Source organism: Typha angustifolia, chromosome 1 (assembly GCF_048772165.1).
Source record: "Typha angustifolia cultivar Huaian chromosome 1, ASM4877216v1, whole genome shotgun sequence".
Taxonomy (NCBI): domain Eukaryota; kingdom Viridiplantae; phylum Streptophyta; class Magnoliopsida; order Poales; family Typhaceae; genus Typha; species Typha angustifolia.
This window is the reverse complement of record NC_133239.1, coordinates 5,058,935-5,074,795: the sequence shown is the minus strand read 5'-3', so window position 1 is coordinate 5,074,795 and position 15,861 is coordinate 5,058,935. Positions and strand designations below refer to the sequence as shown.

At 36.5% G+C, this 15,861-nt stretch overlaps 1 protein-coding gene across 2 annotated transcripts; it reads right to left on the bottom strand.

Moving 5' to 3' along the window:
* Positions 1–3,808: 3,808 nt before the first annotated feature.
* On the bottom strand, positions 3,809–9,611 carry LOC140758290 (serine/threonine protein phosphatase 2A 59 kDa regulatory subunit B' gamma isoform-like). 2 transcript variants are annotated; one of them, XM_073094399.1, is made up of 3 exons: positions 9,411–9,611; positions 7,614–9,278; positions 3,809–4,389 (listed from the first exon to the last, which is right to left on the bottom strand). In XM_073094399.1, the coding sequence occupies exons 2-3, from the start codon at positions 8,817–8,819 to the stop codon at positions 4,081–4,083; spliced, it is 1,515 nt and encodes a 504-aa protein (XP_072950500.1). In that variant the 5' UTR covers positions 8,820–9,278; positions 9,411–9,611; the 3' UTR covers positions 3,809–4,080. The 2 variants fall into 2 exon arrangements, with proteins under 2 accessions (XP_072950500.1, XP_072950494.1); XM_073094393.1 differs by having other exon boundaries at positions 7,614–9,611.
* Positions 9,612–15,861: the final 6,250 nt, after the last annotated feature.

Genomic DNA, 15,861 nt, shown 5'->3' with positions numbered 1-15,861 from the left:
CACCCCAAATAATGTTTGAATCTTTTCCTCGTAGATGATCCAATTATGATTACCAAGAAGTGTCGTTATATGATAAACACATCATGTCGTGTCCCGTAAGGGTCACTATGAGGTTTCACTATATAATAAACATACAATATCTATTTTCCTAATCAATTAGAATTATCATAGAAAATTTTTTTGACATAAATTAGGACTATTCCCTAAACTCACCAAAATCACCCCAAGTCACTATAATAATCTTAAATAAATTTTCTCTAGAATACCAGTTAGACTTGAATCATCACGAAAAATTATGGAGCAACACCGAGACTATTTTCTAAGTCATACTAGTCACAATAAGTAACCCTAACTACTTAGAATCGATAAGCATGGACTATATTCGTAGTCACTACGCTAGAGTATGTATAGAGATCAATTTGAGCAAGCCGTTGAAGCAGGTAGTTTGTCTTGACCCCAAAGCTAAGATTTTGGAGCAAAGAGCTATGTACAAAGGTATCCCTCACAATTATTTTAAATGTAAAAGATTGAAGCCTAATGATGCTAGATGTTCATATGGAAGGCCATAGAGAGGATGCGTAGTGGCAAGCAGTATGAAGAAGGAGAGCAATATAAGGAGGTAATTACCCATACAATAAGGATAAAAAAAAGATTAGAGGGTTCTAGAGCAATTTATGTTTGGACCTTGATGAAGGTGCAATAAAGGCATAAGGCCCTTCCGCTTAGGTTGTCGAAGGAGAGGCCTAGGTAGATGGGGCAAGGGGTGGCGCGATCGAGTAGGTTGAGTCACCTCCATTTAGGTCATGAGTTGGTGAATGAAACGCAACCCATCGTAAACTCCACGCGATATACGAGGTGTTAGGTTGATGTTGATGTCACTATGCAAAAAGAATTTGAAGCAATCAATGCAACTATCTCAAACTTAGGACATCTATTAAGAGCTAAGAAAAGAAAAAAAAAAGAGGTGATGATCGAGAAGGCTAGTATGACTTATGGGGTGAAGGGGTCTGTTTTGATAGGCCTAGATGGCGAACCAAGGGGGATGAGGAAGGTTCCCTATCGTCAACCGACCTTAGCCTAAAGAGGGACTCGCCCACCATGCCTAGGAATTTGGGAAGAGAGGCAGAAGGTACCAAGGCTAAAAAAGGTATTGTGACTTTTTAGAGAACAGCTTAGTAGGGAAAATAGTGACAGCTGTCCAAGAGGATGAGACAATTGTGGAAGGTAAACCAAGTCGATTTTTGTTAAAACTATGAAAAACCATAAGAACAAGACTTTTTTCTTTATAGAAGTATATCTAGAGATGTCATTCTTGAGGGTGTTGCCTTGGCAAGCTCTAAGCCACCTACCAAGGAGAAGTCAGAACTATTAGGGAATCATACTTAGGTGGTGGTCCACTTCAAAAGGGCGATCAACCAGGGCTTGACAAATGTGAGCTCAAGCAAGCAGTGGAGCAAGGAGCTTTGAATGCCCAATTAATTATGTTATCTACAAACGAGGAGCTGCAACAAACTGAAGAGATGGAAGTGGACAAGGGCTAAGATAATATTAGTCCAACCCATAAGAGGGGAGGAATGCATATGTTGTCACCTATACTCTCAGTTTATTATCATCATGATTAAGTCTATCATTTGGAACTACAGAGGAACCCTTAAAAAGAAGGGTCTAGATAGATGCCACGACTTGTGAGGAAACACAATTTAGGCTTCCTCTACCTGTTAGAGACTCATATTAACTAGAACAAAAGTAGATGTGTTACTAGAGCCCTTATAAAGAGATATGTGCACTTTTGCATTCTAGTCGTTGGTACATTCGGTGAGATCATCATTCTCTAGAAGTCTACTATAGGCAGGTGGATGTGGTGGTAGTGTATATGCTTGTTACGCACTTAGTTGTGAATCGTATCATTCTGGGACAAAAGGCTAAATCGTTCAAAGCCTTTGTCAATGAGGTCGAGCTCTGGGACCTAGGGTTTGAAGGGATATTATTCACATGGTGCAATAATAGACCTGGTGCAAACTGGATGTGGGTTCATCTTGATCGCGTACTTGCCAACTCTTGTTGGTTCAACAGATTGTGTTATAGCAAGGTGGTTCAGCTTGATCAGTCGACTTCGAACCATGCAACGCTGTTGTTTCTTTGTGCTGAGGACATGCATCGTGGAGCTTGGTTGTTTAGTTTTAAGCGGATTTGGATGGAGTATGATAAATGTAAAGATCTCCTTGAGAAAGTGTGGACTAGATTCACGTTCCTTGGGAGTTGCAGCCAAAGAGTTGGATTAAAATTAACTCAGATAGGGAGTATGCCGAGCATAACTACCAAAAACTTGTTTTGTTATTAGAGATGAGGATGGTCAGCCAATAATGGCAATAGGGAACTCATTGTCAAGGAGCCGGCTTTTTAGTAAGGCTTGGGCTATCCTCTTGGGACTCGGGGAAGCCCAAGGCAGAGGAGATATGGTCATGGTAGAGTTAAATGCGAAGTCCTTAGTTAAAAGTATTGTAAGGAGAGAAAGTGAAGCCTTGGGATCTCAAGGGCATTGTAACGAAACGTTAGGGATTTGATGTCTTATTTTACTTATGTTAAGTTTTTTTCATACTTATAGGGAAGGAATAGAGCTCTAGAGTGGGTTGGCAAGTGGGAGAAAAGTTGCCAATAAAGTTTGGTGGGGAAGTGGATCTCTGCTACCAGTGGATCTTAAGATTATCATCTAGCAAGATTGATTAGGCTATTACAGTGTTCAATTAAAACTTTTAGTTCTTTACTAACTTTTTACATTACAAAAAACTACTTATGGTCAATATATTTGCTATTTGCACAATAATAATATTGCACAAAGATAACATGATATATATTTCACACATATGACATAATGATATTGCATGAAGATAACATCATAAATATTAACACTAAGGTATCATCGTATAAATATTTGCACAAAGATAACACGATAGTATAAAAGCATAAAATATAACATGAATAAAAAATGTGAGTAAATCCACTTTCTAATTCAAGTGATTTTAATCACTTACTTAGGCTAAATTGAGGCCCAAGGACTTTGGGCTAGCCTGCAGCTAGCCCGCAATCTCCCAGTCCAAATAAACATATTAGGCCCAACCCAACCCTACCCCTACCCCTCTAACTATCACAGAGTGGGCTGCGACTAACCCACAGCCCACACAACTAATGATTCGGGTTGTTCTTTTTATACAAAAATTAATGATTTGGGTTGCCAACCGAATCCAAATCCAATAACCCGAGACCAAAAAAAAAATACCCACCCGATTGAGGCTTCACCCTCGTCTTCTCCCTCAAAGGGGACCTGTGGTCAGGGTTCGATTGAGGAGGTCAATCAAGCACAACTATATAGGTGACAGCCATGATGGAGGTCACTCTACCTACGAACCGAGCCACGAGAACTCCATAGGAAAACACTAACTTTCGAGACCAACGGTGCGAACCTTCTAAACCAGTGCGACGGTAACCCAAAGTCGCCGGCTAATGCACTTCGTCAAGGAAGCTGTGAACGCATAAATTAAGGTACTACACAAAGCACAAGATTTCTAAGCAGGAGAGTCTCTCAATTCATGGAAGATATGCTAAATTTAAAATTGCATATGCTGCATAGAGAAAAACTCTATGGACAAATAATAGTTCACGCCAACAAGATTTTCAATTAGAAAGCATCAGATATGTCAGAAAAATATACATCACCTAATAAAGAAAAAACACTAGAATGAATTCCCACCGCCAAAATCAAACTTCATATCCGTTAATTGGTTAGTTAGGAATTTCTTGCCCCCCCAAGTGAATTAAAAACAGTACAACCAAGCCAAATGTGTACAGAGAACAGTATACGAATCCTTGCTGCTACACGTACCATCATTACAACCTCTGTATATACATTTTGAGTTTTTAACCTTGCAATGAGCCTAGTGATGCAAAGAATACAGAAGGCACATTTCCATTTCATGAGAATCAAGCACATCAGAGATTTGAAGAATGAACGATGACCAAGGAATTCTTTTCTGCCAATGAGATGATTGTTATGATACCATATGGAGAACTAACATGAATTCGTTATTTCAGAGATTTGCAAGCAGCAATTTCTTCTACACGCTTCCATCGGACTTCGTGTTTTGATTTGATCTCCTCACCTTTAAGTTCAGCTTCCTTGAAATTCTCCAAGCACTCGTCAAAAAAGTCAGAATCATGATCAGAGAAGATTTTGCGGACATTTAGTGTCAAGCTCTTAACGGCCGGGTTCCAATGACCCATTGCATTTTTCTCCAGTGCAGGAAAAATAATTGGTAGTATCACCTTGTAATTTTGCTTAATCAAGTTCTCAATGTGATCATTGTTCCACAAAAACAATGCCCTTTCTGCAACCTACAAAGGTGTGGCAAGCAGAGCATGATTATACACAAAGGCATCTGTTTTTCTCAGCTGTAAATTATTTGTCAAAATGTTACCATATGGACATTATAACAATGGCTACCAGTTAATATTGTAACAGTACTATGGTCCAAATTTTACCATGAAAAAATACATTAACAAAGCAAATCTTAAACAACTTAAAAGAATTATTAATTTCTTCACTGATATAAATCATTCTTGTTCAACATAAAAAACTCTATAGCAATACATAAAGGGTATACATCTGGCTCCAATTTACCCTTGACCTGATATTTCAGAAAGAGCATCTAAGAAATATAGTAGCATAGCCAAAAACCAGCATAATTTCCTTTTAAACTCTTGTTTTCCAGTTTATTTTCACATTCACAAACTCTGTTGTATAGTAAACCCAATAGATAAGAAGATTTACCTTTGCTTCTCATACAAGGGAAACAATTCAGAAGCACCAGTTGTATAACCTAAGAACTTTATTATTTTCAGGTACTGTTGCAGTAAGTCCCTAGATTTCTCATGCATTCATCACATGTTTTATTTCCTTGTTCCATGTATCCATATAAGCAAGATCGTTTATGCTGATTTTTCTTATCTTTCCTCCCAACATTACCTAAGGCAGCAACTTCTCCTTATTTGCATTTCACTTGTAGCCAAATAGCCTATTCCATAAATTGAAGAAGGTATACCCATCGAATCTTCCAAGAGCTTGGTGCTTGATCTTTTACTGCAAGCACCAAATAATCTACTAATTGTATTTTTTTTCTTTGAACTTCAATCTCATATCTACCATAAGGCTAGCAGATTCAATTAAAAAAAAAAAAGAATCTGACTAAGCCACAGTAGATACTCTTAAATTAAAAGGAGTAGAGTCCATCCCACATGGAGTTTTCTGGAATGCATAACAAAGTGCTAGACCACCTTCTTTATTTTAAAAAGCTTTGCAGAGACCTAATCCTCTCGGCTCCACTGGTTATAGGAGTAGAGCAGTATGCCATAGGCAGCGACTAATGCACCTCAAAAGCCTTCAAGGCACTTCAACGTACCTACCTCCTAGTATTTCTGTACTTCAACTGTTAAAGGATTTATACATACTATTATGTACCCTTATCATTTTGGTTTTCATCCTGATACTCTTGTATCTTCTTCTATTAATGAAGAAAAATGGTCAAACCACTAACTATATCTGATGCTTTTCTCTTTTACTTTTCATGATTATTGAGAGAACAGATCTTTGGATTTAACTTATACCTATTCATATCCATATCAACCTTAACTCACTCAAATTTCTTCTTACAGCTTAAGAAGCAGTTATATTAGCAATAGATTTTCAGTATCTTGTACATCTGATGAATTTATACATTCCATAATAATATAATCAGGTGATTCCATAAAGATATGCAATTTATGCTAATGGAAATTTTCAGGTAATTCCATAATTATACTCCCATGAAGCTGACCCGTCCTGCAGTGTTTCTGCCTATGTCTTCAACACAGCTATTTTCTATAATTACACTTACACATCAAATGCAGATCCAAAGAATAGGGTTTCTCTTGGAACCTAAAACTCTAAAAGATACTCTCTGCATATATTGGTTCATGACAACATGGTCCACAAGTTTGTCATTTTGTTCAGGATCTACTCTTCCTACATAGGCATTAATCTCCTTAGTCCTTTCAAGTGTCCACTGAATAGTGTGACAAGATGACACCAAGATGATATGAGTGAAATATTGCTCCTAACCCATCTTGTTCACTATTTGAAAGCAAAAAATAAGTGATGAAGATGCAGAAGAATATGGTTGACCTGCAGTTGAAAACAAACTAAGTTGCAAGAAGTAACAACAAAAATGTATACAATGTACAATGTCAACTCACCAATTTACTTTAAAAGTTTAAGCTGATAAAGAACTGTTAGATTTATCTTTTATATCCACTCCACCTCACTTTTAGGAAGATATTTTTGATAGGCCTAAGAAACAGATTTGACTTTTAAAGGATAGAGGTTCTTTTATCTAACCAAGAAGATAGGTGTGAAGGGATTTAAACCAAGGACATCTAGTTTTGATACCATATTAACTCACTAATTTACTCTAAAAACTTAAGCTGATAAACAAAGGTAGTTTTTAATCTGTTATATTCTAACATGCACAAATGTTGATATATAGAAGAACTTCCTGTAAAAACTTAAAATTTGGGAAAAACATTTTAAAAACTTTTTAAGTCAATAAGTGTGCTTCGAAATTCATGAATACTCATCTGAAGGTGAGAAAAAGTGAGAGTGCTTCATTTCTCTCCACCTAGGGATGACGCAAGTCCCAGTTTTAATTCAATGGCTGGAAAACTGAGCACTTCCTTCAAGTTCTAATAATATATGCATGCATATATGAGTATATGGTTAAATGAATATTTCGAACATCTCAGACTGTGACATGAGCTCAGAGATTGTTGCCTAAATATTAAACAGGAGGGAACATCCACATCTTTATGTGTGATGAGATGTTCAAATTCAATAACGCTGGACCACTTGCGAAGTACCCATATGGGAAGAACTTTAGGCAGGAAGTTGAATAGCTCAAGGAGATGGACATTATTGAAATGTTTGGACTCGGAATCTAGCTATGATATTTCCTGGTTTTATACAAGAAATGGGAGCTAGGAAATTAGTATATCTGCATTGAAGGGAGCAATTAATGTACAAGGGAAGACTGCTAAATGTACTGAGGCAGATTAAAGAAGTTGTACTTCAGAACAATTGAAGGCACGAACAAAGTAGATTCTACTCAAAGCTAGAAAGTTTTGTGAGAAATATGTACGTGGGTAGATAAATAGTTGATCTCTTCACCAAGTCACTTTATACTCTTCGCCTTAAGTATCTTGTTAGCAAATTCCTTGCTTCTGATGTATCTTGAGTTTGAAGGGGACGAAGGGATGAGGTGTTCTTAATGCATATATATATATATATTTGGTGTATTGTTTCTGAGAAACACCACAACATATGTATCTTGTATATATACTTCTTTTAATGAAAAAAGTAATTAGAGTAGTTTCTCTTCTAACACTAATGATTAAGCATGTGATATAAGAATTAGAAATTTAGGACTGTTCTAGTAACATCATTAAGGGAGGAACAAAAGATTAAAGAGAGAAGAAATAATTTAGCAGAAAGATGTACCGAAATTAGATGGTTCTTGAAGGCTTCTAACCTGAAAGTGTGAACTACTTAAGCAACGAGCAATCTGTCGGAAGAGTGGAACCATACAACGTTGGAACTCTCCAGGTTGAGTTGCTTCTAAAACTTCCTCCATCTCGCCTAAGAACATCACTTCTTTTGAACTATTTGTGATGGGCCAGTATTTCAGTAAGCCCCTGATTACAGTGTCTGCAAGTTTGCAGTCTTTCTCAACGAACTGTGTGATGCAATATGATAACTGCTGATGGTACAAAGATATGCACTTTGGCTTGTGAAGTGGGATTAATGCCCGGACAAGAAAAAGCTTATGCTCTTCCTTAAGTGGAAGGGCGAACCCATTAATTATACTTCCCAAAATTTCTAACAACTCTGCAATCCCATTATGCTTTTCTGTTTCAAAAATAAACGTGTAGAAAATGTTGTTAATTGCTTTTCTGATGTATGGACGATGCACCATAAATTTACCATAGATGCGGTGAAGGATTGACTTTAGGTACTCCCTTTCCCTAGGGTCTTCAGAATCAAAGAGATCTAACAACCTAAGAACAAAGGAATGATCTACGTATCTCTTAGCCAATTTGGCATCTGTCTCGGGTGATGCAACAAATCTCAAAAAGAACTCATAAACTATCTGTAAGTGAGGCCAAGCAGGGTCCATTAGAGGTTCTTCCTCTTCCAAATCAAAAGATTCTATCTTATTTTCGCGAAGGGGTGAAGTGAAACTCCTAAATAAGTTAACAGACACCATTTTGGTGATCTCTACCATGGCGATTTCTGTAAACTTGCCGTTTGCTGATGTAACATAGTCAACGAGCTCTAAAAGTGTCTGCCGCTTTATTTCCTTCTCTTTCAGGTTCTTCATAGGGTCACTAAAATCAAAGGCAACACAACATAATTTCAACTTCTTGATCAACAAACTCTGCTTCTCGGAGCTTGGGACATCCCTAAAGCTGGGCAATGCTTCATGAGTAGAAGAGATTATAGTCCCATTAAGGATCGAATTGGCAGCTGGTGGGTATTTGCCAGCATGATTAAAACCGGGATTAGAACCAGAGGAGATTGGATTATCAATGTTTACAGTCCTTCTATCCACCAAGTTCCCACTCCTTGAAACAGTAGAAGAATTTGATGATTGAGTAGCATTTCCACCTACCGATTCCCGGTTGTCAGCTGACTTTGACGGCTTCCGAGGAAGCCGCCCCAGTATCTGTTTAATCATATTACAACAACCTAAGCAAATATTGTTGCACTACCAAAAACGTTATGCAAAGGAAACAAACTTCTCTTGAAAATCCAATCAAAGACAGTAAGACCTCGTATTCCCCACAACACTATGCTAAAAAGAGATCCTCAAATTCTAGTGGTCCAATTGCAGAACATAGTGCTCTTAGTGTAAGTAATTCTTTGTAAAAATCCAATCCAACATCTGGAAACACGGACTTGGAGATTTTGACCCCCCATTACAGCCCGCATGAATCAAGTTATCAACCAATCCTTTCCCCCCATTCAAATAGAAGGAATCAGGAAATCTTCATTCCTCCCCCTGTTCCTCCCTTATTCCAAGAAAAACCCAACCCACCTCTCCGATGCTCAATACCCAGAAGCAAAATACTGATTAGCGAGACCAACAAGCTCAATCCATTCTCTCTCTTCTCCTTTCGCCTCCAAACATCTAATTCTGGAGCCAAGTCAAAAACCCACAACCATTTGAAACATAAAAAAGAAGGATCAAACCAGTAACTTTCACAACAAAACAGAAAGGAAGAGGCCCAATTCAAGAAAATCAAAGAGGAACAGAACAAGACGAAACCTTTGCTCTGTCTCTCTCTCTATCTCTCTCTCTCTCTCTCCTTCTATGAGCGACTTCAATGGCGGCGGAAGAGGTCGGAGGTCAGAAGGAGGAGAAGATCTCTTCGGCCTGAGCTTTGAGCAAGGAGTAGTAGGCCCAGACCAAAGAAGGAAAAAAATAAAAGGAGATCCTTTTTCTTTCCTTGTTTCAATCCCAAATAGCTTTTCCTTTTGCCACCCACCCACTGTTTGGTGAACTTAGGACTTGGGTTATTTATGGTGGGTAAAAATCTTACCAAGGTTACAAGTATCATCTCTTTTTAGATTTTTTTTTTATTAACATAATTTGCATAATTGCTACTAAAGAATTCTGAAATAACATAATTCTATCAATATTTCGCCGAGAAATTTTCAAATAACACCCTACATTGTCTTTGACGATTCCACCCTGTAATTCTTATATAACACTCTGAGTTAATTAAAACCTAACCATTTTCAAATAGAAGGTTTTTAACTAAGAAATATTCCAATAGAATAGGTAAAGATGAGTAGTGATTAGATCTAAGAGAGGCTTTTGATTTTGTGAGATAAGATAGGGTAGGATTTACTGTGGATCAAGGTTAGAAGTTCTTTAAGGGTATTATAAACAATTAATTAGTAGAGTTATATAAATTATAAATCAAAATTATGGGTAGTTACTCCAAAGTAATAGTAAAGTTATATAAAAAGGAGGGTCTAATTATTAAATTTTCAAATGCAAGGTGTTAATTAGAAAATGATAAAACTATAGAGTTTTATTTGAAAATTTTCCCTGTTTTAAAAATATTAAATCTGTTGACTCTTTCATAGTTTCAATTATGACAAGTATTCGATGGAATATTCATAGAATATTCTTTGCACTTGTTTTAAAAATCTAGGATATTTACACTTTCTCCTTAGGGTGGCAAAAATTGATCCGACCTAATAACCCAACATGATAAATTTGACTCATAATTTGGATCGGGTCGGAAACGGATCAATCAACTTAACCCAATTAATAATTGAGTCATGTTCGAGCTTATACCTTTGACCTATGTTGACCCGTATAACATGTTTAAGTAGACATGATCATCGGGCAGGCCGGGCCGGATTCGGGCCGGACTTTTCGGGCCAATCGGGCTTAAGCATTTGTTCATGGCCCAACCCACCAATAACTCGGGCCGGGCCGGGTTCGGGCCGGGCTAGAATAATCTAGCCCGTTACCGCCCATCGGCCCGTGAGAGATCGGGCTAGTCGGTCGGGCCGGGCCGGCCCAACCCACCAATCACTCGGCCCAACCCATATTTTAGCTATTTTTAGAATTTTTTTAACTATTAGCTCATTTTTAAAAAAATATTTATATTCCTCCATCTAAAAAAAATTAAAATAAATTAAAATTTTTTAAAGGTGTGCTTAAAATAATGCAAAACGGTATAATACCAAAAAAAATTACTGTAGCAGAACGCAAGGTACTGTAGCAAATGGCCAGGCTACTGTAGCATAACGGGCGGGCTTAGTTGCGGGCCAAACGGGCGGGCTTAGTTGCGGGCCAAACGGGCGGGCTTTCGGGCCGGGTCGGGCGGGCAAAGGGCTGGCCCGTGCCGCCCATGGGTAGTTCGAGCTTGGGCCGGGCCGGGCACGGGCCGGGCTTAGCCCGGTCCAAACCGGGCCGGGCACGAGCGGGCTAGGCCATTTGATCATGTCTATGTTTAAGTATACGGGTCGGGTTGTATCGGGTCAACCCGTTAATCCGCCAACCCGGTATATATATATAACCTAAGTTTGACCCTAACTCACTCACACCTCACTCTCTCCAAACGTTGCCGCTCCCAGCCTCCCATATTATATTTCATCTTCTACCTCTCCGACTCTCCCTCGCAACCATTGCCCATGACATCGGCCTCGAACAATCTATGATGGCCTCAACTCCTCGTCTAATCTCCCACTCCCTCCCTTAGTCTCTCATGACACCACCATCACAGACCCTTTCCTAGGGTTTTGATAGCTCCTCTCCTCATCGAACTCCATCGATTCTCCCTCTTTGAGCCGAAGACATAGATTTATCTAGTCCTCTCGACCTCCCCTTGTTGGAGGATTTTGGGATGAGGGTCAACTTCATGAGGTGGAGCTACAACTCACGAGGTCTTGGTAAACCACCCCAAGGGGACCACCATCGTCAAAGAGTCGATCCAAAATTCCAACAACGCCAACGATAATAGGGTTTGCCTCTACCTCAATCACTGCATACATGTGGTGGATTCCTTAGTCTCACCCAATCTCGCCTAGTGTCAGGGCTTCGCTCCACTTGCTTACAACAACTAAGTCACCATCGAGGCACTGGTGATGGATTCAGCGCAAATTCGGTGCTAGTGGTGGGTGATGAACGAGGGAGATATCGAAACTCCAAAGCCTAGGGTCTATGATGGTGTTGAATTGTTGGTGGTGAATGTTGCCATGCTGGTGATAGATCCGGCGGTGGTGAACAACGACAATCTCATTTTTAAAATTATTTTGTTATTTTGTATAAGAATTATTTTTTTGTGAGTTCATATTCATTATTTTGTATGCCTATATTATTTTGTATTTTGAAACAGAAATGATGTTTTTGTGTTGTATAAATTGTTAACTTTGACGTGTTAATTCGGCATGACTCGTATATTAAATGGGTTGCACATGTCATATCATGTTATTTAATAAATAGGTCATCTTCATGTCTTCTATCAAATGCCACCCGTTTAATAATCGGATGGTGTTTGTGTTAAGGCAAAATTGACCAAACCTGAACTCACTTTAACTCAACCCAAATGCTACCCCTACTTTCTCCCAATTTTAATTTCATCCTATTTCATTATTTTTTGATCGATTTGCCCTTGCCTTACCTTTTAAAAGTTTTTGACAACTTTATTTTTTATTTAATAAAGTACAAAGAAATGATAAGACTTATTCTTAGCTCATATGCAAAACATAGAGTAATTTGAAGAAAAATTATTTTTTATTATGTGAGACTACTTGTGAGAGAATAGGTGTGACCATTTTTTAAGCTTTTCGTTCTCATCCTTTTCTTCCTCCCTCTCTATCATTTCAAAAAATTCAGTGCATCATTTTTTAAGTCTTCATTCATCTTCCTACCACGATAAATTTTATTTATTATTTTGTTCATATCTCTTTCATATGAAATCTAATCAAACGTTATTAATATGCATTTGAAAAGTTTATTCAGTCCTCTACAACTTCATTTTTAATAAGTATTTTTAAATTCGAGCCTAAATCAAGCCAAACCCAAGCTTGAAAGTGTGCTATTTGCAAGTCAAGACTATCAAGCCTGTCTTTGGATCAAAGATTTCATGGTTATAGACATACTTATATATATAATATTAATAAATAATTTTTTGAGCCAAGCCTATTGAGCTGACTCTAGCTCAGGCTCCGCTCAAAATTCAATTCGAGCTCACAAATTCAGGTTGAGCCAAGCCTGAACAAGCCATTCGATAGCACTATAATGAGAGTACAGCAAGAGACTCGGCATACTTTAGAATTCTTCAACAAAGCTGACAAGAACACAGATGCAACAATGTTGGAATCATATGACTTCGTCGAGACTATATAAAGATCGACATAGTGAGTGCATGCTTCTTCATCCATGGAAGTTCTGGCGGGTAATCCCAATTAGTGTAACAGTAATTTGTTTACCACCCAAGTCAATTTCTTTTTGTCTCCGGTAATCTCTCAATTTCCATTCCTCCTCCGTGATAATATTCTTCTCTTCCTTTAACCGGGTTATTTTTCTTTTTCCTAATAATTCTCTTTTTTTAGATTAAATACATTTTATTCTAAATACTTTGGACAAAAATTATTTTACCAACGTAAACTTTATTTTGTATTACTATAAACATTGTTAAACAAGATAAAAAAATAACCCATATAATTCTACATGTTAATAATAACTATGTATTTGGAGGAAAAAAAAATTCAATGTGGCTTAATTATATAAAAAGAAATTCTAGAATATAAAATGATTTTCTTTCAAACTAGTAAAAAATTCTAGGATAAAAAGACACCAAGATCATAAACTTTGGAAGGAATAAATAATAATAACAGCTGCGAATTACTGCCCATTTATTTATTTATTTTCTCGAAAAAGGCATTTGCATGCCATTGTATAGAATATTAATTTTATTAATTCATTAAATTATATATAATGTATTCATTAAATTATACTAAAACTTCTCTCCTCCAAGTCCAAGCTCCAGAAGTAACAAAAGTAGGTCCGAGATCAGGTTCTTTTTATTAAGTATCTATAAATTAAAATCCTTTTATATAAATCAAAATTTTTGAAGCTTACAAATCCTATATGAAATTAATATAATTTGATACACTTAGTTGTTATGATCTTTTCTTATTGCATTAGGTATTTATTTTCATTAAAATAAAATTTCTATAGGTCGCGTTCGAACGCAAGAGGGGTCGCGTTCGAATGCCCTTGTGAACGCCTGCATCAGGTTCGCAAATACAAAGAACGCATATTGTGCGTTCGAACACGACCGGACGAGTTCAAACACCCGCATTCAAGCGCTTGTATCGCGTTCGCACATCTAGAAATGGAGCTTTTTGAGTGCGTTCGAACGCGATTGACGAGAATCCTCTAGAATTAGGGTTTCATATTGTTTTAGGACTTGTTGGCTAGCCTCAATTAATATGTGGATGGCAGCCAACTTTATTATGCTATTGGATTTTTGATTTATTGCCTCCTATCTTCTCTCTAGACTCCTCCCTCCTCCCTCTTCATCATCCTTCCACCTCTAAAGTTAGCAAAGTTTTCTCTAATCTCTAATCTCCCTCGACTATCGAGCCACCCCTCTTCTTTAGGATGTCGACCACTTCATTTCCTTCGTCTACTTCCGTTAATCACATCAACAATCCACCCTCATCTCTATACCCATCTAAAACCCAACATCCACTCCACCCGTCACCACCACCATCACCCACGTTATTCTGTATTTTCGTCCCTGCTACAGTTTGAATCTGTGAAGGGCATAAATATGAATGTTGTAGATCAGGAAGTTATAGATCTAACCCAATTAGTTTTGTAATTTTCTAACTACTGGAAAATATTTGATAAATATTTTTCTGACTGCTTCCTATACTAAATTCAGATCTTAAGAAATTCTTCCGTAGTCAATCTTTTGATTCCAGATCTTATCATAATTAGACAAAAGAAAAAGTTAACCAATTGGATTGGTATACAAATAGTTGATTCTAATTATATATATATATATATATATATATATATATAGTAATTTCTCATGTGCAAGCATCCTGACATGTAGAATAGGATTCTCAATACATTGCTAATAGTATTTTGTGGATCAAAGATGTACAACTATCACTTGTGCAACTGTCCTAAGGAATAAATAATACCTTTTATTATTGTAATTAATGTCCTTCAGACTAATTTCTCTGGACAGAATTAACTTATTTTACTTTAATTGTTCATTCTTATAAGTACATTAGCTATTATTAATTCCCCAGCTATACTTTAAATACTTAAGCCGCTAGATAACGATGTTTCTTATATTTTAAGAAAATTTATATATAATATCCTACTTTTTAATGAAATTAAAGTTTACACTCTATAATTTTTATTATTTATAAATTAAGTCTTATGATTTAGTAAATATGTGTAGAAAACATATTGTATTATATTTGAATTAACACCGTGAGAATGTTATAATAAGTAGCAATATTTTATTTCTAAAATAACTAAAAGCCCTTATGTTTAAAATAACTAAAATGCTCTTATTTCTAAAATAACTAAAATATTATTAGTATGCCTTAAATGAGGGTATTTTAGTAATTTTTACTATAGTTAATTTAACCCAGATATTTGGTTAAATTTATTTAACAGATTTAATAGTAAAGTGTTTTCTATTAATATTCGCTAAATTATAGAGCTAAATTTACAAATAGTGAAAATATAAGACGTAAACTATAATTTCATTAAAAGATAAGGTGTTACATGAAAATTTCCCTATATTTTATATTTTATTATTTCTCCTCACATGAATTATGATGCTTTCAATAATTTAGAGATATTGTGTATCAAAAAGAGTTTATGTGGTGTATATGAAAATGACAGTCTAAGTGAAACTACTCCTTCATTAAATCCAAATATATGGTTTGATTCTTATATTTGCAATAGTTAGTATATATATATATATAGACTAGCATGTTTATATTTAATAAATTGGGTCATTGTCAATCTATATCACTTGACTTAGTTTGAATAAGAATAGAATTAGTAGAAACTGTTTAGATTTGTCCAAATACCTTCCAGTGGTAAAGAAGATTCAAACAGAGGAGTAGTTGTTTTGGTAAAGAGTTTTCTACATAATTGTATTATAATGCCACTATATGCTTTAATAAATCAAAATTAGCATTGAATTCTTTTTACTCTT